Genomic DNA, 22,938 nt, shown 5'->3' with positions numbered 1-22,938 from the left:
TGGGAAGGCCGGTGACCGGGACAGTCCACCTCGCAGGCGCGCCGGCGCGGAGCCCGGACCTCGGCCCGCAATGACTCAGCAAGGGCCGGTGGGATTCTCCGTGGTCCTGCGATATCCAGGCGGCGGAGTCTCGCCTTTAATGTCGCGCGGGGAGCAGTCAGGTGCGAGCCTGGGCTGAGCAAAACCCTCCTTGGAGTCTCCGCAGAGGGGCCGGGCGCGCCTCCTGAATAAGCAGGCGGCGGGGCGCGATGCAGGGCTGGGCAGGCTGCCAGGCCCTCTCGGGACTGTCGTAAAAAGGGGCGGAGCGCGCCGCGCGTGGGACTATCGTAAAAGGGGCGGGACGCGCCGCGCTCGGGATGTCGTGAAGCTGGGGGAGCTCGTCGCCGCCGCCGGCGGCTAGCGGGTGTCCGCGCCATGGAGCGCTACGCGGGCGCCTTGGAGGAGGTGGCGGACGGTGCCCGGCAGCAGGAGCGACACTACCAGTTGCTGTCGGCGCTACAGAGCCTGGTGAAGGAGTTGCCCAGGTACGCAGGCGGGGCGGGCGGAGGCCTGCGGAGGCGGCTTCGTGTCCCGCCGGGGCTCACCGCGCCCCCCTACCCGCAGCTCTTTCCAGCAGCGCCTGTCCTACACCACGCTCAGCGACCTGGCCCTGGCGCTTCTCGACGGCACCGTGTTCGAAATCGTGCAGGGGCTACTGGAGATCCAGCACCTCACCGAAAAGAGCCTGTACAACCAGCGCCTGCGCCTACAGAACGAGCACCGAGGTGCGCGGGGGCAGCGGGATGAGGTGCCGCCTCCTCCGGGTCGGCGCCTCCGGGCAGCTCTTGGTATCTGTGCAGATCAGCTCCTTCCTTGGGAGTGTTCGGAAGAGGTCTCTAAGATTGACAAAATCAACGGGCGCAGAGACTGAGACAGCGCCTTTTTGGTGATCAGTGGGTCCAACCAGTTTTGTTTTCAGTTGCGCAGCACCCACCTTCTTAGCAGAAACTCCCTGTTCGGGCTTCCCTGTGCCCCACGCGCTTCCAGACAGGATGGCCCTAGGCCTCGGTGCCTGATTGGCCTGCAGGCAGACTCTGGTGGTGGCGCTGACTGCAGCAGCATTGCCCCTCAGTAGTTGGAAGTCTGTTGACAGTTGTGCAGCAAGCGTCTTTCAGGGTCAGTTCCCTCTCAGGCCTCGCAGGGCCTCATTCCAGTTGCACATCAAATTCCTAAGCACTGTCTCCTGTGGCGCCCTCCCAAACCCGAAGAGCTTCCCACTTGAGCCAGGCCTGCTTGGTGGGCTTGGGAGCCCTTTCCTGCAAATTATATAGGGCAGGTCCCCCTGCACCATCAGTTTTCCACCTTTGTTATTTTTCCCAAACATCTTATTTTAGAAGTTAAAACATTTAGAAAAGCTGAAAAGATAGTATAGTGCATACGCCTGTGCTCTTCACCTAAAGTTCAATAGTTAACGTTTTGCTCTAGTTCTTGACATCCCAAAATATATACATGTGACAGCATAGCATTCACCAAGAGTCTTCAGCATTCCTGGAGACCAGGATTTTCAACCCAGCCATGCTGACATTTGTGGCTGGGTAAGTCTTTTTGGTGAGATGCTGTCTTGCGCATTGCAGGATGGCAGGGGTACCCTCCCTAGTCCTGAAAACCAAGAATGCCTCCAGACAACCTGGGTGGTGGGGTCAACCTTGGCCTTGGATTGGGAGCAAGTGCTCTAGAACAAGAGCGGTCTCCTACACAGCTGCAGAGGGTAGCCCCCTGAGAAATTAACTGTTGCGGGTGTCTCCTGACTTTCAGTGCACGGCCACATCATGGTACCTAACTTGTGGCAAATTGTTGCTTTATAAGTAAGGATCCAGTCCAAGTTCGTGTACTACAATTGGTTACTTTGGTCTCTTTGCTTCTGAAACAGTCCCCAACATTTATTGTGGCATTGACTTTTTTGTAGAGTCCAGGGCATTCTAATTTTATAGAATGCCCTGCTCTTGATCTATCAGAGGAAATGCTTCCTCTTGCATTTAACCTGCTTCTCCACTCTCTGGGTTTCCTGTACACTGGACTGCTGGTAGAAGCCTGATTAGAAGCAGGTTTAATGTGGCAAAAATTCCTCCTAGCGGTGCAAGGCCCCCTTCCCCAGAAGGCAGGCAGTGTCCATCTGCTCCAGGATTGGTGTGTTTCTATCAAGAATGGATGTTGGATTTTGGCAGTTCCCTTTTTGGCAGCTCTTGAGATGATCACGTGGTGAATCATTTTCTATTACTACAGTGAATTACAATCACTTGAATTCCATCCTACTGGGTCGTGCTGTAGTATCCTTTGTATGTACGCTGGATTTTATTTGCTAAAATCTTAAGAATGTTTTGGTCTATGTTCATGATAAACTGTGGTCTATAGTTTTCATGTAATACCTGGTTTGGGTATCAGGTTTTTGCCAGCCTTATAGGATGAGTTTCGAAGTGTTCTCTCCTCTTCAGTTTTCCAGAAGAGTTTGTGTAGAATTGGCATTACTTCTTCCCCTAAATGTCTGGGCGACTGTGTTTTTAAAATTTTTTATTGAGCTGTAAGATGCATGCAGTTTACTAATCCCAAGCGCATGGCTCATTATTCCTTAATGCCCAGACTGTGCCATGTGTGGCCAGTTGGGGGCGCTCCAGGCACCTTTAGATGCCGCCCCATCATTCTGTGAGCACTTTCTTGCTTTCTGGTTCAGGTACGTGTTCAGGCTCATCTTTTCTTGTTTTCTCCGTGTCTCAGTCCTGGAATCGGCCATTTTTCCACAGAGCTATAGTTCCTTATAGCAGGATGGGGAGTTTCAGTAACTGCCTGGTCCCAATGCTGTTTGTGCTTCAGAAGGTTTGGGCCAGGTCCTGGTTCCACCAGCAGCAGGCATGCCTGCGTTGACTTTCTGCTTCTCCTGCTGATTTGGCAGGGGCGACTGGCTGCTCCTGCCTCCTTTGTGTTCCCGGTCGTGTCTAAGGCCAGGCCCCTTCTGCCCTGGCAGCTGGCGTGGCTCTCTTCTTGCCTTTTGGTTGTGTATCTAGTGGAATCTGGTAGTGGACCTGGCACTTGTAGCAATGTTTGATCAGTAGAGTGAAGGAGATGGCATTTCCCTGCTTCCCTGTGTTATGGAGCTGTCTTGAGGGGGGCTTTTGGTAAATACCATCATCGAGGTGTGTACAGAATGCGAAGAGACAGGAGACTGGGGAAGGCTGTAGGCACAGCTGGAGCCAGGCTACCTGCAGGGGAGCCTCAGGGGCCCTGGAGTTCCCTGGAGACTGGCCACCAGAGAAGAGCTGCAACATCAGGGCTCTTCCCAGGAACAGAGTGTTGGGTTTCACCTTTTCTTTTGGCCAGGGACCCCTCCCTCCTGGGGAGCTGTAGCCATTTGGCACTTACTGGTCACTGGCGCCAGCTGTGGGGTGCTGCATGTTCTGTTTCATGGTGGTTTATGTCCCATGATCGCTTCCCCTGTACATTCCCTTCAGACTAGACAGTTTGCACACATCTGTGTTTGTGCACAGTTTAGCAAGGACCGTGGAGCTTTACTTGGTGGCTGAGGGTGAGCCCCTCAGAGCCGCACAGGCTTATGGCGCCCCAAGCTCATCCCAAACTTGGGCCTCCCAGGTCTGCCCACCCTTCTCCCTCTGGCGCTGTGCGGGGGCTGGGAGCTGCAAATGAGGGAGGGGCTGTCCACCCTGAAGGGCAGCACTGAGGGTAGAGGGCCCGACCACACCCCTGGTAGGCAGAGGCCCCACGCTCAGGGTCAGCGACCCCGCTCCTCCTGCTCCTTTCCCATGCCTTTGCCTGAGGTGGTCTCCGACACTTGAGTAGATGTCTCATGGCCTGTGGCCACGGGGGCCCTGAAGCCCTCAGACCGCAGCCTCCCACCCGCCTCCTCCATGTGTCCTGGGTCTGGGGCTGCAGCTTTGGCCCCACCTGGCCAGTCTTCCCCACCCCACTCTCTTTCAGTGCCCCGCACCTTCTGGGGTCCCCTGGAGACTTGCCACCAGATAAGGGCCTGGCCCTGGGTGACAGTGGGGTGGGAGGATGGAGGAGGCTGGCGTCCTCCCCAGTGCAGACACCCCTTTGGCCTGGCTGCTCTGCTGCGCTGGCAAGACAGGTGCCCATGGGTGAGGGCTGCTGCCGAGTCCCACCGCCTGCTGACGGGCTCTCATCCCTCCCAGTGCTCAGGCAGGCGCTGCGGCAGAAGCACCAGGAAGCCCAGCAGGCCTGCCGGCCCCACAACCTGCCTGTGCTTCAGGCGGCTCAGCAGCGAGAACTAGAGGTACCGGGGGCGCAGGCAGGGTGGCTGGCCCAGCTCTCCTGTGGGCACCACCTGGCTCTGCTGACTGGGCTGAGCTGAAGGGGTGTGGGGGCTCAGGCATGGGTGGCTGTCCTGGGCCTGAGTAGGACACTGGAGGCCTAGTGAGTCCCACCAGGTGGCTCCTCCTTGCGGATACCAAGTGTGCTGGGGCTGGGTGGAGGGTGAGAACCCACCAGTGCTCCCCTGGATAGCAGCTCCTCGTGGGTTTGGGCCTCCACAGAGCAGGTGGCCTCAGGGGGGTACAAAGGCAATGGTGGGGTGATGGGGCCAGGAAGGGGCCCATCCTTCTCCCAGGGAGCACAGGGACAACCAGAGACTGGCATGTAACCAACAAGCCGTGGGACAGGGTGTGCCTGTGGAGATGTGTGTGTGGTCCCAAGGCAGCCCCAAGTCAGGGCATTCGTGGAAGCCCCTTGGGGCCCCCTTCAGGGGTTCACATGGCCGAGGAGAGGCCTGGGTGTGGTGAGGATGCACCGGTGGTGTCAGAGCTGCTGCCACTGGGGACGGCAGCAGGAGCATGTGTTTGAGCTGCCCTCACCTCCCCACCCCCCGATGGCAGAGCTGCCCTCACCTCTCCCCCTCCGCGCCCCGGCCCCATGGCAGGCGGTGGAGCACCGGATCCGTGAGGAGCAGCGGGCGATGGACCGGAAGATCGTCCTGGAGCTGGACCGGAAGGTGGCTGACCAGCAGAGCACACTGGAGAAGGCGGGGGTGGCTGGCTTCTACGTGACCACCAACCCACAGGTCAGTGCCTGGGCCTGCTCTGCCCTAGCCCGAGTGCCCCTGGGCCCCATTCCATCTGGGGTTTTACTGCTGGTCCCTGGGGAGCCAGGCTCAGGGTATGGGGGTGAAGTGGAAGGATTGAGGCTCTGGAAAGGATTTCTGTGCCATTCCCAGCATGGAGGCCAGGCCCATTCCCTACAGGAGGGTGAGCCAGCCAGCCATGGGCGCTGCCCACCCTCCCCAGGCCTGCTGTGCCACACAGGGCCCTCTTCTGCTCCCCTCCCGCATGCCATTCCAAGTGGCCCTGCTGGGGGCAGAGGCTCAGATTCCGAGTGGCCCTGCTGGGGGCAGAGGCTCAGATTCCGAGTGGCCCTGCTGGGGGCAGAGGCTCAGATTCCGAGTGGCCCTGCTGGGGGCAGAGGCTCAGATTCCGAGTGGCCCTGTTGGGGGCAGAAGCTCAGATTCCACCCTGTCCTGGCAGGCCATGACCAGGCTTCACAGGATGGTCGCCCCCGTGGGCTCACTGCCTGGCACCGTTGGGCCGGGATGAAAGGGGCCTGGGGGTCACTCTGGCCTTCATGGGGCCCCTCTGTATCCCAGGAGCTGATGCTGCAGATGAACCTGCTGGAACTCATCCGAAAGCTGCAGCAGAGGGGCTGCCGGGCAGGGAATGCAGCCCTGGGACTGGGAGGTCCCTGGCAGTCGCCTGCTGCCCAGTGTGACCAGAAAGGCAGCCCTGTCACACCATAGCCACAGGCAGCAGAAGTCTGGGCAGAGTTCATCTTCTTGACCTTTGGCCACTGCCTTCCCAGCTGCCTGTCACCCTTCATCTGGGACTTGCTGTCAAACCCTAGGATAGTCTCATAAACGGGAGGCTGGGCCAGCCTGCTGCTGTCTGCTTCAGGGCCAGGCAGAGAGTGAGGCTGGGGGTTCTCACACCTTACTCCACCGGGCACATCCCAACCTGCACTGGGGCCCACCTGAGTGCTTGGTCTGGTCTCAGCCGCTCCCTTGGCAGCTGCAGCCCCCATGCAGAAGAGGCTCCAAGGCCCAACTTCTGTGTGACCCAGAGAAATAAAGATGCCTCAGTGTGGCCCGCATGTGGCTTGTGTGATAGCTGCAGGTTCTGCCATAACCGGGGCCCTGGTAGGGCCCCCACCTCTGTTGCAGCAGAGGCCTCTACCTGGGGGCCCCTTCCTGGGCTGTGTGCCCAGCCCACCACCCCTCCCCCTGCATGGAGACTGGGACCCTCCAGCCTTTCCTGCCCCAGCCCTGGTCCCAGGATGCTGTCACTGCCATCTGTACAGGGGCCCCCATCCAAGCCCCAGGGCATGAGGACCACATCCAGCCTGCTTTGTGGGGCTGGGGGCTGGAGAGCATGGGAGAAGTCCCGGGGTGTAAGTATGTGCCTGCTGCAGCCTGGTCAGTGTCCTGTGGGAACCACTAGGAGGAGCCTGATGCAGGTCACTGGGATAGAGGACTCAGGGTGGCAGGAATGGCCTGAGGAAGAGCCCTGCGAGGAGGCGTGCCAGGCCCACCTGGGGAGCTTGGCCTCTGCATCTGCATGGGTCCCCTCCATGCTGGCCTGGGCCCATGGGCCCTGCTGGGTCCTTGTGGAGTCAGGGTTGGGGGTGTCCAGCACCCTGGGTGGCCAGGTCTGCGCAGGGCCTGGCCCCCAGGAACAGATGATGCTGGAAGCCAGAGTTTGGGATGAGACTTCTCTGACCCTGTCTGAGCCACTCCCTCTTTGTTGCCCAGAGCTGAGCCTGTGTGAGGGCAAAGGGCTCTCAGCTGCAGGAACAGTGGTTTATCGACCAGGCAGGCCTCCCCAGCCCGGCCACTGCTCCCCGAGGGGCTCGGGCTGTGTGGGCTGGCCTTGGCAGAAGGTGGACAATCCTCCAGGTCCAAGGACATGGGGGTCACAGAGGTGGGGGCCTTGGGCCCACACATCCGAGGAAAGTTCCTAACAGTTACCAGCAGCTATCCCAGGCAGGTATCAGGGTCGGCCCACACCTGAGTGCCCCCACCATTGGCAGGGCTGGGAGGCACCTGACTCCACCTCCAGCAGCTCTGCAAGTGTGGGGTGAAAAAAGGTGAATCTGTGTGAGGATGGGGTTGGCTGCAGCTGTGGTGATGGCCTGGGTGGGGGCGGGGGGGTGCTAGGCAGGGCGATGGAAGAGGTTGCCAGTTCGGAGCCGCCTCAAGAGCTCCAGCCACAGCAGCTGCCGCTCCCGATGGGTGCCCTTCATGAGGCTGCTGTTCTCCAGGGCACGGCGGGACAAGTAGGGCAGCACCTCCATCACGGGGCCGTAGGGCACGTACTTGTACACGGGGTAGCCGGCCTGGCCTGCACGGAGGCAGATACACCATGAGGCCCAGGCCCAGCACCGTACCCCATCGCACCAGGGAGGGCCCCACTCACCCAGCGGGAAGCTGATCTGGTCACACATGCCTAGCAGCTGTCCAAAGTACACCTGGTGGTCAGCAGGATGCAGGCCCAGCTCCTCCATCCTGTGCAGGTGAAACCAGGAACTGAGGGCCGGTTCTGGGACACTGTCCCCGGTGCAGGGATACAAGGCTCCTGTCCCAGCTCTGAGCCTGTCCTGCCACCCCAGGTGCCCCATCTGCACTCTCCAGACTTCATCCCCTGCAAGGTGGGGCTGGGGTATGGGCTCTGCCTGGCCCTGCCCCAGTGAGGCCTCTTCCCAGCAGGACTCTGCTGGCCTGCCCTACTCTTCTCCCTGGGGAGGCCTCAGCCCTTAGCCAACAAGGCCTCCCTCCTGCTTTCCCTCCCCTCTCCTCTCTCACCTCTCCTCTAGCTCCCTTCTTGGAGGTGCAGTCCTTCCTCGGGCCCTGACCCACCCAGCAGCCTGCCCCACAGGGCAGAGAAGCTCCTCAGCTCTCCTGCCATCCCGTCCTCAAGCCCCTCCAGGGTTCTGTGGTATGACTGGTCTCCGGCCCCTGCCCTCGCCCTCTGTGGGCTGCTGCTCTGCCCCATCCCCACAGCTGCTGTGTCCCACACAGCTGCCACCAGCCCCCGAGTCCTCGGAAGGCGGCTGCTCTGAATTGAGATGTGTTCCAAACGTCAAATACACACAGGATTTAGGAGACTTTGTAGAAAAATAATGCACAATGCCGCGTTGCTTTTCTAAAAGCAACTGGAATACAATTTGAAGTAATATTTTGAATATTTTGGGTTAATTAAAATTATTCTTGAAATTCATTTTATCTTTTTCCTTTAACGTAGCTACTAAATTTTAAATTACAGTTGTGGCTTGCATTATATATCTATTAGCACTGCTCAGATATTGGGGTGGGGCCCTCAACTCTGTCCTGTCTTCACACCACCCCTTATAGGGTCTTACAAAGATTCTCAGGGTCTGAAATATCCATGCAGTGACAGTTCTCAAGTTTCATCTCCAGCTTCCTATATGCAGGTATCCCGACTTAACTGGTCTGCACAGCACTGGGGTCCCCAGCCAGGGGCGAGTTCCGCCTGCTGCTCACACATCACCCAGGACCACCCAGTCTAAAGCAGGCACCCATCTCTGCCACATCGCCCTGGTCTCCATCTTGTGTCTTCCTCAACCCCAGGACATGAACGCGAGAGCCGGGCGCCACTGCTGGCTGCCCCCTCCCCTGCTGGTGTGCACAGCCTCTGCCATGTGACTGCGGCTCCTCCCAGCGCAGGACAGTGGCTCACTCCACCTGGCATCTGGGCTTGGCCTCGTGAGGCACTTTGGCCAACAGGGAGGTACCAAAGGTGACACAAGCAGAGGCTTGCCCTCTCCAGGCCTTCTGGAAGCCTGAGCCCACCACGTGCCCAAGCCTGGGCTGGCCTGTGGGACGCTGGACCCAGGATGCAGTCTCCTTTACTACACCAGCCGTGAATGAGCTCATTAGGCCCCACCGGCCCCAGATCACAGATGCAGGAGGGACACAGGCACAGCCAGCAGCAGAAGCATCAGCTGAGCCAGCCCACCCCTGGCCTACAGAACATGCCACTGTTCCAGCCTCTAAGTTTGGGGCTGGTTTGTTCCTTGGCCAAAGCCAACTCGGGTTGTTTGAGGGTGGGTGGTGTGGCAGTCTGGGCCCAGCACAGGACAGAGCAGCTGCCATAGTCTAGAACCACTTACCCATGGGAGGGGACCCCAGCTCCCCAGAGCTCCCCAGCCACCCACAGCAGGGGCAGAGCTGAAGCCTGCAGGGGTCCAGCCTCTCAGGCAGGGATGTGAGCATGGTACTGGGGGAGCCCAGCACAGGGCCCCTTGGGGCCAAGAGGAGAGAGCCCGGCTGCCACTCAGGGGAGGGGGAAGCTGTGTCCACTGGGGAAGCCACTGCCACAGCAAGATAGTAGGGACAGACAGGTGCTGGGCGGAAGCTGGAGAGAGGAAGCCCTGCTGAGGGCAGGCTGTCCTTTCGGAGTTGGATGGTGATGTGCCTAGTCAGGCTGTGAGTCCACCAGCATTGAGAGTCCACCCAGAGGCTGGGAGTCCTGATTACAAGCTGAGAGGACCCCCAACCAGCTCCCAAGTGCTGGGCAGTGCTGGCCACCAGGCCTGTGCGTGTGGAGAAAGTGAGTCTGTCCAGCTCCCGAGTGCTGGGCAGTGCTGGCCACCAGGCCTGTGCGTGTGGAGAAAGTGAGTCTGTCTATCTCCCGAGTGCTGGGCAGTGCTGGCCACCAGGCCTGTGCGTGTGGAGAAAGTGAGTCTGTCCAGCTCCCGAGTGCTGGGCAGTGCTGGCCACCAGGCCTGTGCGTGTGGAGAAAGTGAGTCTGTCTATCTCCCGAGTGCTGGGCAGTGCTGGCCACCAGGCCTGTGCGTGTGGAGAAAGTGAGTCTGTCCAGCTCCCGAGTGCTGGGCAGTGCTGGCCACCAGGCCTGTGCGTGTGGAGAAAGTGAGTCTGTCCAGCTCCCGAGTGCTGGGCAGTGCTGGCCACCAGGCCTGTGCGTGTGGAGAAAGTGAGTCTGTCCCATCACCGAGACATCTATGACAATTAGCAGAGGATCAGGGCACAAAAATGGGTGTGTTGCAATTTCAGGCCATGAAAAAGTAGCAGCATTGTAAGCAAAGGCTGAATGTGGGCATCACTGAATGATTTCAGAGCCGTGAGTCAGCTCCCCGAGCAGCACCAGGATGTGTCCTGTTGGCTGCAGCCCTGGCCCCAAGCCTGGCCCTGTGGCTTCACAGCTCCTTGGGGAGCCCCTTCGTGCCACAAGTCATGGATCTGGGGCACCCTGCCCTGCTGAGAGTGGAGCTCCTGCTCAGCTCCTAGGAAGGCGAGAGCCAGCGAGGCCACTGCCCAGGCCCCCGAGGGTTCTAGGGGGTCCCATCCCTGGGAAGGCGGAATCTGGGAGGGGAGGGGGACCTAGGACCCCACTGTGTGCATAGCTTGGGCTAAGGCATGAGATAAGACCAGGGTGACAGTACAGGAGTATCCAAGAACTGACTTCACCTAACTTCTGCATTTGACTTGTTAGAATTCTACCGAAGTTGTGCTCCATGGGACAAATGTTTAAAGAGAAAACAAACCGTTACATTCCAGATGTAGTTAAAATGTTAAGGGAACTGCTTATAAATGAGGCAGCGCTGTGGAGGCCTCCTGAGGGACTGGGCTCCAACACTACATTTGTACCTTTCAGGAGCCATCCGAATACCCTAATGAAATTTAGTTTTTTAATTGTGAAGTTTAACAAGTTAGATGTTAATTTTTAAAAGGCTGGGTACAGTGGCTGATGCTTGTAATCCCAGCACTTTGGGAGGCCAAGAAGGGAGGATCACTTGAGGCCAGGAGTTTGAGACCGGCCTGGCCAACATGGTGAAAACCTGTCTCTGCTAAAAATACAAAAATTAGCCAAGCATGGTGGCACATGCCTGTAATCCCAGCTACTTGGGAGGCTGAGGCATGAAGAATTGCTTGAACTTGGGAAGTGGAGGTTGCAGTGAGCTGAGACCATGCCACTGCACTCCAGCATAGGTGACAGAGCGAGATTCTGTCTAAAAAAAAAAAAGTTAATTTTAAAAACCAACGTAACTGCAAAGAGCCATTGTGCTCTCACAGTCCGATGTCCAGAACGCCAGCGGGCCTGGGCCTGCCCACTGAAGCCACCCTCCAGCTCATTTCACCAGCCTTTCCCCACAAATGCCCGACCACCCAGCAGGTCACTCTGCCCACCCTGAGCTCTGCGCTGCTGCCACCTCTCCCCAGCCGGAGGAGACAACAGCTCAGGTTGGGGTTTTGGTGCAGGGTGGGGCACACCTACCTGCGCAGTGCGAAGCGCACTGTGTCCTCATTGTGGGAGGCCACCATCACCTTGGCCTTGGTGTTGTGCTTCAGCTCCTCCAGCACGTAGTCCAGGCACCTGTGGAGAGTGCCATGTGAGCCCAGTTCCAGGCCTGTGGCTGCCTGCACCTCTCATTACCAGCTGCACAGAGAGGAGGCCGAGGGCAGACCCAGATCCATCCAGTGAGCTGGCTCTTTCCAAGGGTATCCACAGGATCAGGAGGAACAGGAGCAGCATCTGCCCCGCCCAGCACCTCATGAAAAAGAAAGACCAGCAACCAAGAAAAAGCGATGTCTGGGACCAGACAATTCACACAGAACCAGCTGGGGCACAGCGTCCCTGCATCAAACGTGCCGTGACTCTGGGGACCAGCCCAAACATGCCCATAAGCCTCATGACAGACACAGCTTTGCTTCTGGGGAGGGATCGTACAGTGCACCCCTGGCCCTGCAAGGAAATAAAAGGGAAGCAGGTCCCCGTAGGGCACAGTGGGGGTGGGCATCCCGGTGCACCAGGAAACCCGAGCAGTACGGCCCTCCTGCAGCGAGGACACTCAGCAGGCTTGACCACGTGCACGTTCTCTCTGACCCAGCAATTCCATTTCCAGCAACCTAGGACAGCTGCATCCTCAGACACAAAACCCCTGACGGCCCGTGTGTACCACAGAGGGTGACGGTATGTCCAGTGAGTCCCTGTTACAATAACCAGACTGAAAACCAGTAAGATCAAAGATGCTGGACACATAGCCCCGGGCACCCCATGCTGGCTGTTAACAGCACCACTCTGTAAGCCCACACAAGAGGACCCAGATGGAACGCGAAATGAAAAACACATCGGGCAGAGGACACGCTACAACGCAAACAACAATGGCGGAGATGTGTGCGCTGTGGCACTACATGCACAGCGGCTGCAGGAGAGGAGCTGGAGCCAACCAGGAGACACTTGGGGTCTCTCTGAATTTGCAGCATGCACACACGCCTCTAAGAGGAAAAGCCCATGGTTGGCCAGCCTGTGCTACATGAAAAGATCACCAAGAAACTAGAGCAGTAAAAGCAGATGCAGAACAGCTGATGGGCGATCCCACTGTGTGAACTGAAAAGCAAACAGGCTGAGCCTGCAGGGTGGGGAGGACCAGGTGCTCGTGCACATCTCTGGATCTAAGTGTCTGCAGGAGCAGGCTCAGGGAACTGTGGCCAATTTTTGCTTTGTTCAATAGGCTTTTCTATATTTATAAAAGAATAACCTTAATGTTTTTGAAAAAGTAACACATGACATAAAAGCTGAGGAAATACCAGTTCTGATCTGGGGACACATGTGGCTGACAAGGTCAGTCTCCAAGCCTCTCCCTCAGGCCTGGTTTCTTGGCGCCCTGCCCTGAGAAGACAGAGGGGTGGGAGAGCTGCGCACCTGTGGTACACGGCGTTGGTGGCCTCGTACATGGGGTTGATGGGGTCCTCATATCCGATCTCTGCTGCACGGGCTCGCTCCTGGGCCAGGTATGCGCCCCGCACCAGCTTGGCCCCAAAACACCAGCCCTCATGGCGAGCCAGCTCCACGTCCAGGGTCACATTGTCATAGGCATCCTGTGGGGCCAGGGCCAAAAGTCACAGGGAGCCTGGGCAAGCCCAAGTGACAGCAGGATGGGGCCTTCCTGGGCCCAGGTGCAGTCACCAGGGCTGGGCAGCAGCTGCCTGGGGAGGTGCAGCTCAGGGCACCTGGACCAGGTGTGGGTGAGGATGGTTCTCCAACCTCTGTCTCCAAGGAGCAATGGCAGTGGGGACGTCTGCAGCTTCCTCTGTGGCCTGTGGACAGCCCTGTGGGTGCAGCCCAGGCACCAGCAGCCATCATGTGCTCCAGACTCCCAGGCTGACCAGGAGGGGTGCGTACTGCGTGCTCCTGCCTGGACCCCCTCCCCATGCCACCCTGTTTCCTCTGGGCACCCGGCTCACCCCTGAGAACTCTGGACCTGCTAACATCCCTGAGCAGTTTGGGGCCCACAGGCTAGGGTGGGCTCCCTGAATACATGTGACATCCTGGGTGAGTCTTTCCGGGGAGGGCCCAAAGCTTTCATGAGGTTCTTAGGGGCGCTGAACTGAAAACACGCTGGAGGAAATGGTCATGTGACACCTTCCAAGTTTGGGGTGTCGGGTACATCTAGTGGACCCTCATAAAGATCGTTGTCTTCCTCCTGCTCCTTAGACACTCTTGGCTGGTTCTGAGAACCAGGGGAGAGGCTGCGGGCAGCGGGCCTTTCTTGCTACTCTGAGGCAGTCACCCTGGCCTCGGCCTCCTCTGCAGGCCTGGCTGTGGCCACCACCTAAGGGGCTCTTTCCTGGACCCTGGGGCCCGCTGGGTGAGCTGTGCTGCAGAAGACCCCAACAACCCCTTGGCACAGCCCACTCCCTCCTCCATCCCGTGAGCTCCCTGGTGGGTGCTAAGTATAAAACCAGGCAAATGCCAGGGAGCTCAGATGAGAGGAGCCCCTCCTGTGGGGTCTCCAAGCCCCAAGGCAGGCAGGGAGGGGCTGAGCGGGGGCTTGCCTTGAGGTAGCACTGGTATATGTTGAAGATGAGCGGCTTCTCCACATTGAACTTCCGCTGCATCTCCAGCGTCAGGCGGCTGATGGCCGGCTGGAAGTAGGTCTGCTCGGCATCCACCATCAGCCGCACGCCCATCTCTGTGGCTTTCTGAGAGGCGCAGGGGGTGGGAGAGTGGGAGCAACTGTTGCTCAAGTGAGGCAGGTGCCCTCTTCTGCATGAGTCCCGGGTCCCCAAGGCCCCAGCCCTCTGCCCGAGCGGGACAGCTCACCTTGGCCAGGACATCCATCCGCTGTAGCATCCTCGTAATCTGTAGCTCCTCCTCCTCAGCAAACCGGGACAGCAGGGGCTCTGGCTGTCCTGTCTGGGGGTACAGCACATGGTCAGGCCACAGCGAGGGCCAGGAAGTGCCACCCTGAGGCCCAGGCTAAACCTCTCTCAGTGTTCCCAGCCCACGGGAACCCTCTCATGCAGGGCCGGGAGGGAGGGCCACCTGGACAAGCAGCACAGTGCCCTGGAACCTCCAACGCAGCCAGTGCACTGCCCTACGCGGCCCTGGGGGTACCAGGAGGGAGCTCAGTGCCCATGTCAGTGGGCCCCAGGCTCAGTCCAGGCCTGCACTCCGAAGTATGTACTCTAACAGCCTCCCCAGTTCCCACAGAGGCCCCACCGTTGTGGGAGAGCCCCCTGCAGCTCCCATGTGACACTGAGGAAGTGAACACTGACCATCCAATCGTCAAACAGAAGGGCTCCGCCCAGAGCAGGAAGAGGGCCCAGGAGGAAGACCCCTGGCTACAGGCAGACAGGGCAGTTGTGCAGCACGTGCTGACACGTAGCCAGGGACCAGGGCAACCGCCAGGATAAGGCCTTCAAGGAGCTGGTGCTCAGAGGCCGTGGGGACCCATCCTGCACGGCCTCCCACTCACCCCTTTGCTGGCCCCAGCAGCCTTGCCTCAACAAACAGTACCATTCTATCCCTTGCTACACCATGCTAAAGTCTCCAACAGCTGGTGGCCTTGGTGCACAGCCACACGGTACGCACTGCACCCCGAGACTCTGGGTCGGGGGCTCTAAGTTTGAGGCTGGGCCCTTAGTGGACTGGGGCTAGATGTGTCATGGAAAGCTGCCTCTGCAGGATGTTTTCTGAAGGTGCTTCTGTTCTTTCTTTGAATCCCAGTTTAAGCTGTGGATTCAAGCAGTCTGCCAGGTCCTGGGCCCCCCTCCCACAGGCAAATGAGTTTCATTCCTCTCCCCGCTGTATACAGGCTGGCCTGGTGACATGCTTCTAACAAACAGAACTTGGCAGAAAAGACACCGTGTGACTTCTGAGGCGAGGCAGGAAAAGGTCACCCAGCTTCTGCCTGGCTCTCACGTCTCAGGGGACACTGGCCCTTAGAGCCCAGCTGCCATGTTGGGAAAAAGCCCAAGCCACAGCCAGCACCAACTCCCAGACATGTGAGTGGGCGCCTCCCCCAGGTCCCAGCGCCACCACTCTGTGAGTACAGCTACCCAGGAGACCCCAGGGGAGGACTGCCCAGCTGAGCCCTGTCAACCCCAGAACCATGAGGCAGAAGCAGAGTGGCTGCTGCCGTTTTAGGCCTCTGAAGTTTGGGGTGACCTGATGCACAAGACAGATGACTTGGGGAAGGCCCCCAGACCGCCTCTCCTTGTGGTGTTTTAAGGCTCCGCGTGGATCTCTGTCCCACCAAGCACTCTGTGGACACTAGTGGGTTTGTCTTCTTTTCCCCCTGGACCATAGGGGGTCTGTGGGGCCATAGTGTGCAGTGATCTTGGTCATGTTAAGTTCCCAGGGTAGGCAACAAGAGACACACGTGGCAGGCTGAATTCCCTTCTTAGCCCAGCGCCCTGCTGAGCTGGGCCTCACTGAGGAGTGGAGGTGTTACCTGTGCGTTGGGGACCACCAGGTGCTTGGACAGCTTGGTCCTGCTGTCGATGAGGCTGCTCCAGTCCAGCAGGTCCACGGTGCTGAGGGAGGAGGCACATCAGCAGAGTGGGCGACCCCACCTGTGGGTGCTAGGGTCGGGTGGGGGATCCAGGCCCAAACCTGTCCATTCACCACCCACCACAAAACCCAGCTCGGTGTTCAGTTTTAAAAGACAGAGAAGGCTGAGGCAGGAGAATGGCATGAACCCAGGAGGCGGAGCTTGCAGTGAGCAGAGATCGCGCCACTGTACTCCAGCCTGGGTGACAGAGCGAGACTCCGTCTCAAAAAAAAAAAAAAAAGACAGAGGAAATGTAAATATTGTTTTCTGTTTAAAAATTTAAAACCAGTGGTGTGCAGTAGCTCAAACCTGTAATCCCAGCACTTTGGGAGGCTGCGGCGGGCAGGTCACTTGAGCCCAGGGGTTTGAAACCAGCCTGGGCAACATGGTGAGACCTGGTCTCTATAAAAAATTAATTAATTAAATAAATTTAAAACCAAAACACAAACAGTCCTGCATCTAGGCGGCTCTGAAAACACTGAGTACCCTAGGGCTGTTTTGGGCTTGTGGAGGGGCCGAGCACAGGCAGCCAGGCAGGAGGCGGACACAGCTCCGGGGGGCCAGGAAGGACACAGTGGGCAAGGCTGACAGTGTGTGAGGGGATGGCTCACTACTGCACCACCCCAGTCACCTCCCCACTTCAACTGGAGGCTCCTGGTGATCTGGGTCCCAGCCCCTGGCTCCAAGGATGGGGCATGGGGCTCTGATCTTTCACCTGCCAGCGTGGACTCCAGGGAGGGCTGAGAGTGCCACCTTTGCTCTAGACCCAGATAATTCTATAAAGAGCCCTCTATGGGGGTCTGTGCTGGCCCTGTGTCTCCCCTGCCCTGCCCAGCCCCAGCCTCAGGGACTCCTGAGGCCATCAAGTCCTGCTGTGTGAAAAGCAGTTCCTTCAGCACTGTCATCCCAGGGCCCACCCTCTCAGGCAGGGCAGCCAGGACTGGGAGACGTCACTGGGGCTTGGCTGGAACCATGGCTGATGCTCGTGTCCTCTCAGCCTGGGGGCTGCTCTCACCCAGACACTCCCAGGGTCTCCGCCATGAACCAGTCCTCAATCTCAGCCCTGGATGCGATGCCCATCTTTGCGACACTTTCCTTGAGAAGTGAGAAGGCCTGGATCAGCCCCATTCACTCACATTTTATCCTTCCCCCCACCCATTGGCCTCTGGTGCTGTTTCTGGCTTTATTACATCGTTAGTAAGAACAGGATCCATGTCTGGTTTGTTTCTACTGCATAGACAGGTCTATTCCCACCCCGCTGCTGATGCATGCCCACGCCCTGCAGGGCTGGGTCTCCAGCCCTCCTGCCAGCATCTCCCCTCTCTGTTCAGAGTCCCTCCGACCTCCTCCTCCCCACCAGGCCAACCCCAGCAGCTGCAGAGTGAGCCACGTGCCCTGGGTGAGTTCCCAAAACCACCTCTGACCACTGCCCACCATGCCCCCTGTGCGCCCCCACGGTGCCCACCCCCTCACAAGCCACAGGAGTGGGGAAGGAGAAGGCTGCCCCACCTGCAGCACCGCCACCTCCAGCTTGGTGTCCATGCCTGGCCAGCCCACAGCAGGCTCCTGACCCCACCCCATCCCGCCCATGAAGTCCTTGCACATGGCGCTCTAGAGGCCCTGTAGAGATGAGAGGGGGCTCCGTGGCGGGGTTTGTGTTTCCATGCAGGTGTGGGACAGCAGTGGGCACAGGAGCTGCCTGTCCCCTGCCGAGCAGCCCCCACAGGCTCCCTGCCTCGGTTTCCTCCCCTATGCCACCAGCACCACAGGCTGCTCACACGTGGGTCACAGGACCCAGAAACACCGAGCGTGGCTAAGACAGAGACACCCCAGCGAGGTCCCCTTGCTCAGGCCTCTGCCCCAGAGCCCGAGTCTCTCAGGAACCTCTGATGCAAGCGCAGGCTCCTGCCCCCGTGCAGCCAGCCCGCAGTCCCACCCTGCCCTCCAGGCCAGCCCTCCTGCAGCATTCTTGCCCCTGACACTTCTTTCCAAGCAACAACCAGAAATGTTCCTTTAAAGTGAAAGCAGATCTTACCATCTCATCTTGTTTCACGCCACCCCAGTGCAGGGCCTTCCCCTTACATCTGCCCCAGGAGAACAGGCAATGGATGAGGAGAAGACGCCCCTCACCCTGATGGCCCAGCATTCAGCTGGCCACTCTGACCCCCAGCCCCCGTCAGGAGGTGGCTTCCAAGCACTGCTCAGAAGGGCCAGATGCAGTGGTATGCCCTGTCATCCCACCACTTTGGGAGGCCAAAGGGGAAGGTTCACTTGAGGCCAGGAGTTTGAGACCAGCCTGGGCAACATGGTGAAACACCATCTCTACAAAAAATATGAAAATTAGCTGGGTGTGGTAGTGTGCGCCTGTAATCCCAGCACTTTGGGAGGCCAAGGTGGGGGGATCACTTGAGCCCAGGAGTTCCAGGCCAACCAGGGCAACATAGTGACACCTGATCTTTTTTCTTTTTTCTTTTTTTTGAGACGGAGTCTCACTCTGTCACCCAGGCTGGAGTGCAGTGGAGTGATCTCGGCTCACTGCAACCTCTGCCTCCCAGGTTCAAGCAATTCTGTCTCAGCCTCCCGAGTGGCTGGGATTACAGGCACTTGCCGCCATGCCTGGCTAATGTTTTGTATTTTATTAGAGACAGGATTTCACCGTGTTGCCCGGGCTGGTCTTGAACTCCTGAGTTCAGACAATCCACCCGCCTCACCTCCCAAAGTGCTGGAATTACAGGCATGAGCCACCACGCCTAACCGTGAGACCTCCTCTTTACAAAAATTAAAAAAAAAAACTTGGCCATGTGTGGCGGCATGCACCTGTAGACCCAGCTACTCAAGTGGCTGAGGTGGGAGGATGGCTTGAGCTCAAGAGGTCCAGGCTGCAGTGAGCTATGATCACACCACTGCACTCCAGCATGGGCAACAGAGCAAGACCCAGTCTCATTTGAAACAAACAAACAAAAACATAAACAGGCCTGGGACCCGCTGCCCCTGACGGAGGGCTGCTGGGGCCAGCATGGGGCTGTGCAGGGTCGGGTGTTTCTAACACAGAAGGACACTGGGCCTTAGTGACCTCTGGCTTCTCTACCCCTGGAGCCCTGCTCCCCCCATCTCTGGCCCCCGGAGGCTGTGTCAGGAAGGGATTCCCAGGCAGAAGATGCGGCACCAGCTCCCTGGGCACAGTGGCTCATGCCTGTAATCCCAGCACTTTGGGAGGCCAAGGTGGGCAGATCATGAGGTCAGGAGATTGAGACCATCCTGGCCAACATGATGAAACCCTGTCTCTACTGAAAATACAAAAATTAGCTGGGTGTGGTGGCGCGTGCCTGTAATCCCAGCCACTCGGGAGGCTGAGGCAGGTGAATCGCTTGAACCAGGGAGGTGGAGGTCACAGTGAGCAGAGATCGTGCCACTGCACTCCAGCCTGGTGACAGAGCGAGATTCCATCAAAAAAAAAAAAGAAAAAAAGAAAGAAAGAAAAGGATGGAAGGAAAAGAAAAGAAAAGAAAAAGAAAAAAAAGAAAAAAGAAACCTGACCTGGTGCCTTCCTAGCCCCCACTCCATCCCGGCCACAAGGTGGGCATGGCTTCTGCATGGCTAGTGTCTGTCCCACTCAGCTGCCCCCTAGAATGCCCATCCTTGCCCTGTGGCTGGCCACTCCCTCCCCTGGCATTCCTGCCCTGCTGCCTCCTCCTCCTATTGCAGCACCACCAGCACTGGCTCCTCTTTTGGGATGCCCCTTAGATGTGGGCACTCCCCAAAGCCTCCACATCGCCGTCCCTCACCTTGCCAGTTCCTCTACCTGGGATGTCCCTTCTCGCCCTCCTGTCTCCTTGGCCGGGGCTCTCTATGGCCAAAACTTGACCTTAAGACATCCTTGTGTGCACAAGCACAGCAATGCCCTCCCAGAGCCCTCCATCTGTCCAGTTCAGCTCCTTCTTCCTCCACCATCCTCTGCACTCCCACCACCACTGGTCCTAGGCTGACCTTGGCGCTCCCCATGGGATTCGGGCCAACAGCATCTGACTCTGATTTCGTGGACCCCTGCCCTCACCTCGCACCCGCCGAGGCCTCACCTAAGCTCAAGTGTGGCTCGGTGCTTCTCATCTCACACCGTCCCCCGCCTTCCCACGCCTCCTATTGAGGCCAGGGGTGCAGCCCCCGACCTCTGTACAGTCTCACCTGAGAAATCAACACCACCAGATCCCCTGGCGCCAAGAAACGGAACCCTGCAAACTCTTCCCAGGGTCACCTGGAGATAACCGTCATCTCTAGTACCCCTAGGCTGATGCGGCTAAAACAGTGTTCTGCTTGTTGCCCACCCCTCCCCCCCCCCACCGCCACCAAAAGCCCTGACACTTTTTAAAGTTACCATGGGTGAGTTCAAAGCTGGGCGTTTGAGGGGCTTCCCATTTTTCCCCAACAGTGTTCTCAGAGTGGCCGTGTCTGGGAAGCGGCTGGGTCCCGGGGGTTCCAGGCTATGAGCCCTACACCAGGCTTCTCTTGTGTCAACATGAAGAATACTCCATTTTAAATTCCAAGTGATAACTCTGTATTCCCACAAGTGGTATATATCGTAAATATTAAAACGACCATTGTTTTTAGTTGGTAGACATCGAAAAGTAGGAAAATTCGCGATATCAGAAAGGGACTGCAGGAAACGCCTCCCTTCCTGGCTTCCCTTGCTCCAGGAGATGCTTGGGAGGCACCCGTTTCAGGCCAGGAAGCTCCGTAAAGGCTCCCGGGACGGGCAGAAGCCCCGCGCCCCTGCCTGCACCCCGCGCACCTGCTCGTGGCGCGCCAGCAGCGCGGGCCAGGCGCACAAGCGCAGCACCAGCAGGCTGCGCGCCAGCTCCCAGGTTCGCCGGCTGCAGTACGCCTCCAGCGCGTTGCCGAAGTCCACAGCGGGCACCAGCGGCCGCACTGCCCTGGCCGACCCACGTCCTGGCACGGCCCCTGGGCCCGCGGCGGACTGCTCGCTGGCGGCCGGCGCCGTGGACAGCGGCGCGAAGCGGGGAATGTAGGGGCGCAGCGCGGGCAAGACGCGCCGCAGAGCCATGGCGGGACGCCGGTACCCGCCCGGGCCGCTTAAGTATGCGCTATTGGTCCCTTCCCGCCCCGGATGCCCCCTAGCCGCGCTCTCTCCTTAGAAGTCAAACGCTCCGAGCCGCGCCCACTCCTCGGGAGACACCGCCCCATCCCAGGGGCCCCGCCCCTCCCTAGCATCTGCACCCGCTCCTCCTGAGGCCCCGCCCTGCCCGCCGTAGGGCCCACGCCTTCTCCACGTGAGTCCCTCGCCCCGCGCTCCAAGCAGCTCCCTTTCCTCAGCAGACGCCGGTCCACCCTACGACCCCAGCTCTCACCTCTGGAGAACCCATCCCGAAGTCCCAACCCCACCCCTGAGGCCCCGCCCCAACCCAAGGCCCGGCCGGCTCCGGTGGTCATACTCCAGAAGACCAGCGCTTCTTCCTCAAGGGTTCCGGCACGCCCCAGGACCCACCGCCCCTTCTCCTCATGAGGCCGCGCCCCGCGCTCCCAGCCGCGCCCGCTCCTCGAGAGGACCCGACCCGCCTTCCCAGCCGCGCCCGCTCCTCGGGAGGACCAGCTCCGCGCCCCCATTCCGTGGGAAGCCCTGCCTCACACTCCCAGTCTCGCCCTCTCCTGGGAAGGCCCCGCCCCGCGCTCCCAGCCGCGCCCTCTCCTCGGGAGGTTCCGCCCCGCGCGCTGCAGACCTCTGTGCGTCCACAGCAGGCCCTGCCCACCGGGCCGTGCCCGCACCCCCGCGAGAGACCCGGTCCCCGGGGCTACCCGCCCTGAGCTCCGCCTTCCTCACAGGAGACCCACCCCATTGGGAGCGGGACCCCTGACCAGGCTTGCGGTCTCCCCACCACACCGGGTTTCCCAGGTCCCCAGGCCAGCCAGGTGGGTCCGGAGCCCGCCGATCAGCGCAGCCGCACACCTGGGTTCCTCCCTGGTGCTTGAGCCGCGTGGACCCACAGCTGAGGCCGGATCGGCTGAGAATCCAGCCCTCAAAGTGGGTCCGCTTCTCCTCTGGTCTAAAAGGGCGTGTGGGAAGCCGTCCTCTCCCTCCCACCCCTCAGGCCTCTTAGGGGCTTGCCCCGCGCTCCTCTCCTGTCCTCCCAGTCCCACCGCCCACCCAAGGGCAAACGCGGACCACTAGGCCCCCTCGGAACCTGTGCAGCCCTGTGGTTCTTCCCTTCCCTTGCCGCCCCACAAGAGTCCGCTGGCCACACCGCCTCCCCTGCAGGCCCGGCCTCAGTGCCGCCCGCCCGTGGGCCGCCTCTAGAGCACCTACCCTCTCGCGGCCCCTTTGCCTGAATGCCCCTCCCAGATGTCACTTTCTTGGTGGAACCACCCCTGGCGGCCTGCCGTAGTGCACCCCTCCCCATCACTCACCGCTGGGCCCCTCGTCACCTCACGATATTCCTGCACCCCACAGACGCTGGGTCTGGCTCCAGCCTCCTCCCACCTCACCCACCTGCTTCTCCCTGTGCACCTTGCACCTGCTGGAAAGAGCAGGAGGTACCTTGCACTCCCTGACCTGTTCTGCAATGTTGAAATTTGAGGCTGAATAATTTCCTTGTGGGAGCTGCCCTGTGCATTGCAGGTTGTGTATCAGCATCCCTGGCCTCCAGGAACCAGAGGCCTGTAGTACACACACACACAGACATACACAGTCGGGACAGCCGTAAATGTCTCCAGACATTGCCAGGTGCCCCTGGGGGACACCATCACCACCACTCTAGAGAGAGAGAGGCTTCCTGATGAATGGAGCAACAGTTTTTCTGCTCCTCTTCCTCCTGCTGGCACCACAGAGCAAAGGGCAGAGACAAAAGGAGTGGATGAATCCAGGCTCATTTTGCTGGAGAGAGGCTAGCCTCAGCAGCCGGCCATAGCCACCAGTCTCCCCTTCCTGAGGACCATCCCTCCTCCTGTGGCCCCTGTCCACACCTATCACGCCTTTCTCCCCAGCACCTGTCATGCCATCGGCTCCTCCTGAGCCCAGGCTGTTTGCATGCTGCTCTCAGGCACCTTTCCCTCCCCTGCATC

General features: G+C 59.2%; 2 protein-coding genes across 2 annotated transcripts; one reads left to right on the top strand and one right to left on the bottom strand.

Moving 5' to 3' along the window:
• The first annotated feature begins 296 nt into the window (after positions 1-296).
• DGCR6L (DiGeorge syndrome critical region gene 6 like) lies at positions 297-6,144 on the top strand. The gene is made up of 5 exons (XM_055374999.2): positions 297-524; positions 604-764; positions 4,182-4,282; positions 4,925-5,065; positions 5,645-6,144. The coding sequence occupies exons 1-5, from the start codon at positions 415-417 to the stop codon at positions 5,792-5,794; spliced, it is 663 nt and encodes a 220-aa protein (XP_055230974.1). The 5' UTR covers positions 297-414; the 3' UTR covers positions 5,795-6,144.
• A 692-nt stretch (positions 6,145-6,836) lies between these two features.
• Positions 6,837-20,926, bottom strand: LOC115931957 (proline dehydrogenase 1, mitochondrial-like). The gene is made up of 9 exons (XM_055375390.2): positions 20,654-20,926; positions 16,883-16,962; positions 15,769-15,850; positions 14,136-14,228; positions 13,868-14,014; positions 12,735-12,910; positions 11,307-11,405; positions 7,467-7,555; positions 6,837-7,391 (listed from the first exon to the last, which is right to left on the bottom strand). Exons 1-9 carry the CDS (start codon positions 20,924-20,926, stop codon positions 7,204-7,206), a joined length of 1,227 nt encoding a protein of 408 aa, XP_055231365.1. The 3' UTR covers positions 6,837-7,203.
• Positions 20,927-22,938: the final 2,012 nt, after the last annotated feature.

Source organism: Gorilla gorilla, chromosome 23, assembly GCF_029281585.2.
Source record: "Gorilla gorilla gorilla isolate KB3781 chromosome 23, NHGRI_mGorGor1-v2.1_pri, whole genome shotgun sequence".
Classification (NCBI taxonomy): Eukaryota; Metazoa; Chordata; class Mammalia; order Primates; family Hominidae; genus Gorilla; species Gorilla gorilla.
Note: the sequence above shows the minus strand (reverse complement) of the source record. Positions and strands in the feature narration are given on the sequence as shown.

Excerpts from the sequence above, each read along its gene's own strand:
- DGCR6L (XM_055374999.2), top strand. The coding sequence starts at position 415 with ATGGAGCGCTACGCGGGCGCCTTGGAGGAGGTGGCGGACGGTGCCCGG. Across the intron at positions 765-4,181 it reads CCTACAGAACGAGCACCGAG|TGCTCAGGCAGGCGCTGCGG; the intron begins GTGCGCGGGGGC and ends CATCCCTCCCAG. Across the intron at positions 4,283-4,924 it reads CTCAGCAGCGAGAACTAGAG|GCGGTGGAGCACCGGATCCG; the intron begins GTACCGGGGGCG and ends GCCCCATGGCAG.
- LOC115931957 (XM_055375390.2), bottom strand. The coding sequence starts at position 20,926 with ATGGCTCTGCGGCGCGTCTTGCCCGCGCTGCGCCCCTACATTCCCCGC. Across the intron at positions 15,851-16,882 it reads GAGACCCTGGGAGTGTCTGG|CACCGTGGACCTGCTGGACT; the intron begins GTGAGAGCAGCC and ends CTCCTCCCTCAG. Across the intron at positions 7,392-7,466 it reads CCAGATCAGCTTCCCGCTGG|GCCAGGCCGGCTACCCCGTG; the intron begins GTGAGTGGGGCC and ends GCCTCCGTGCAG.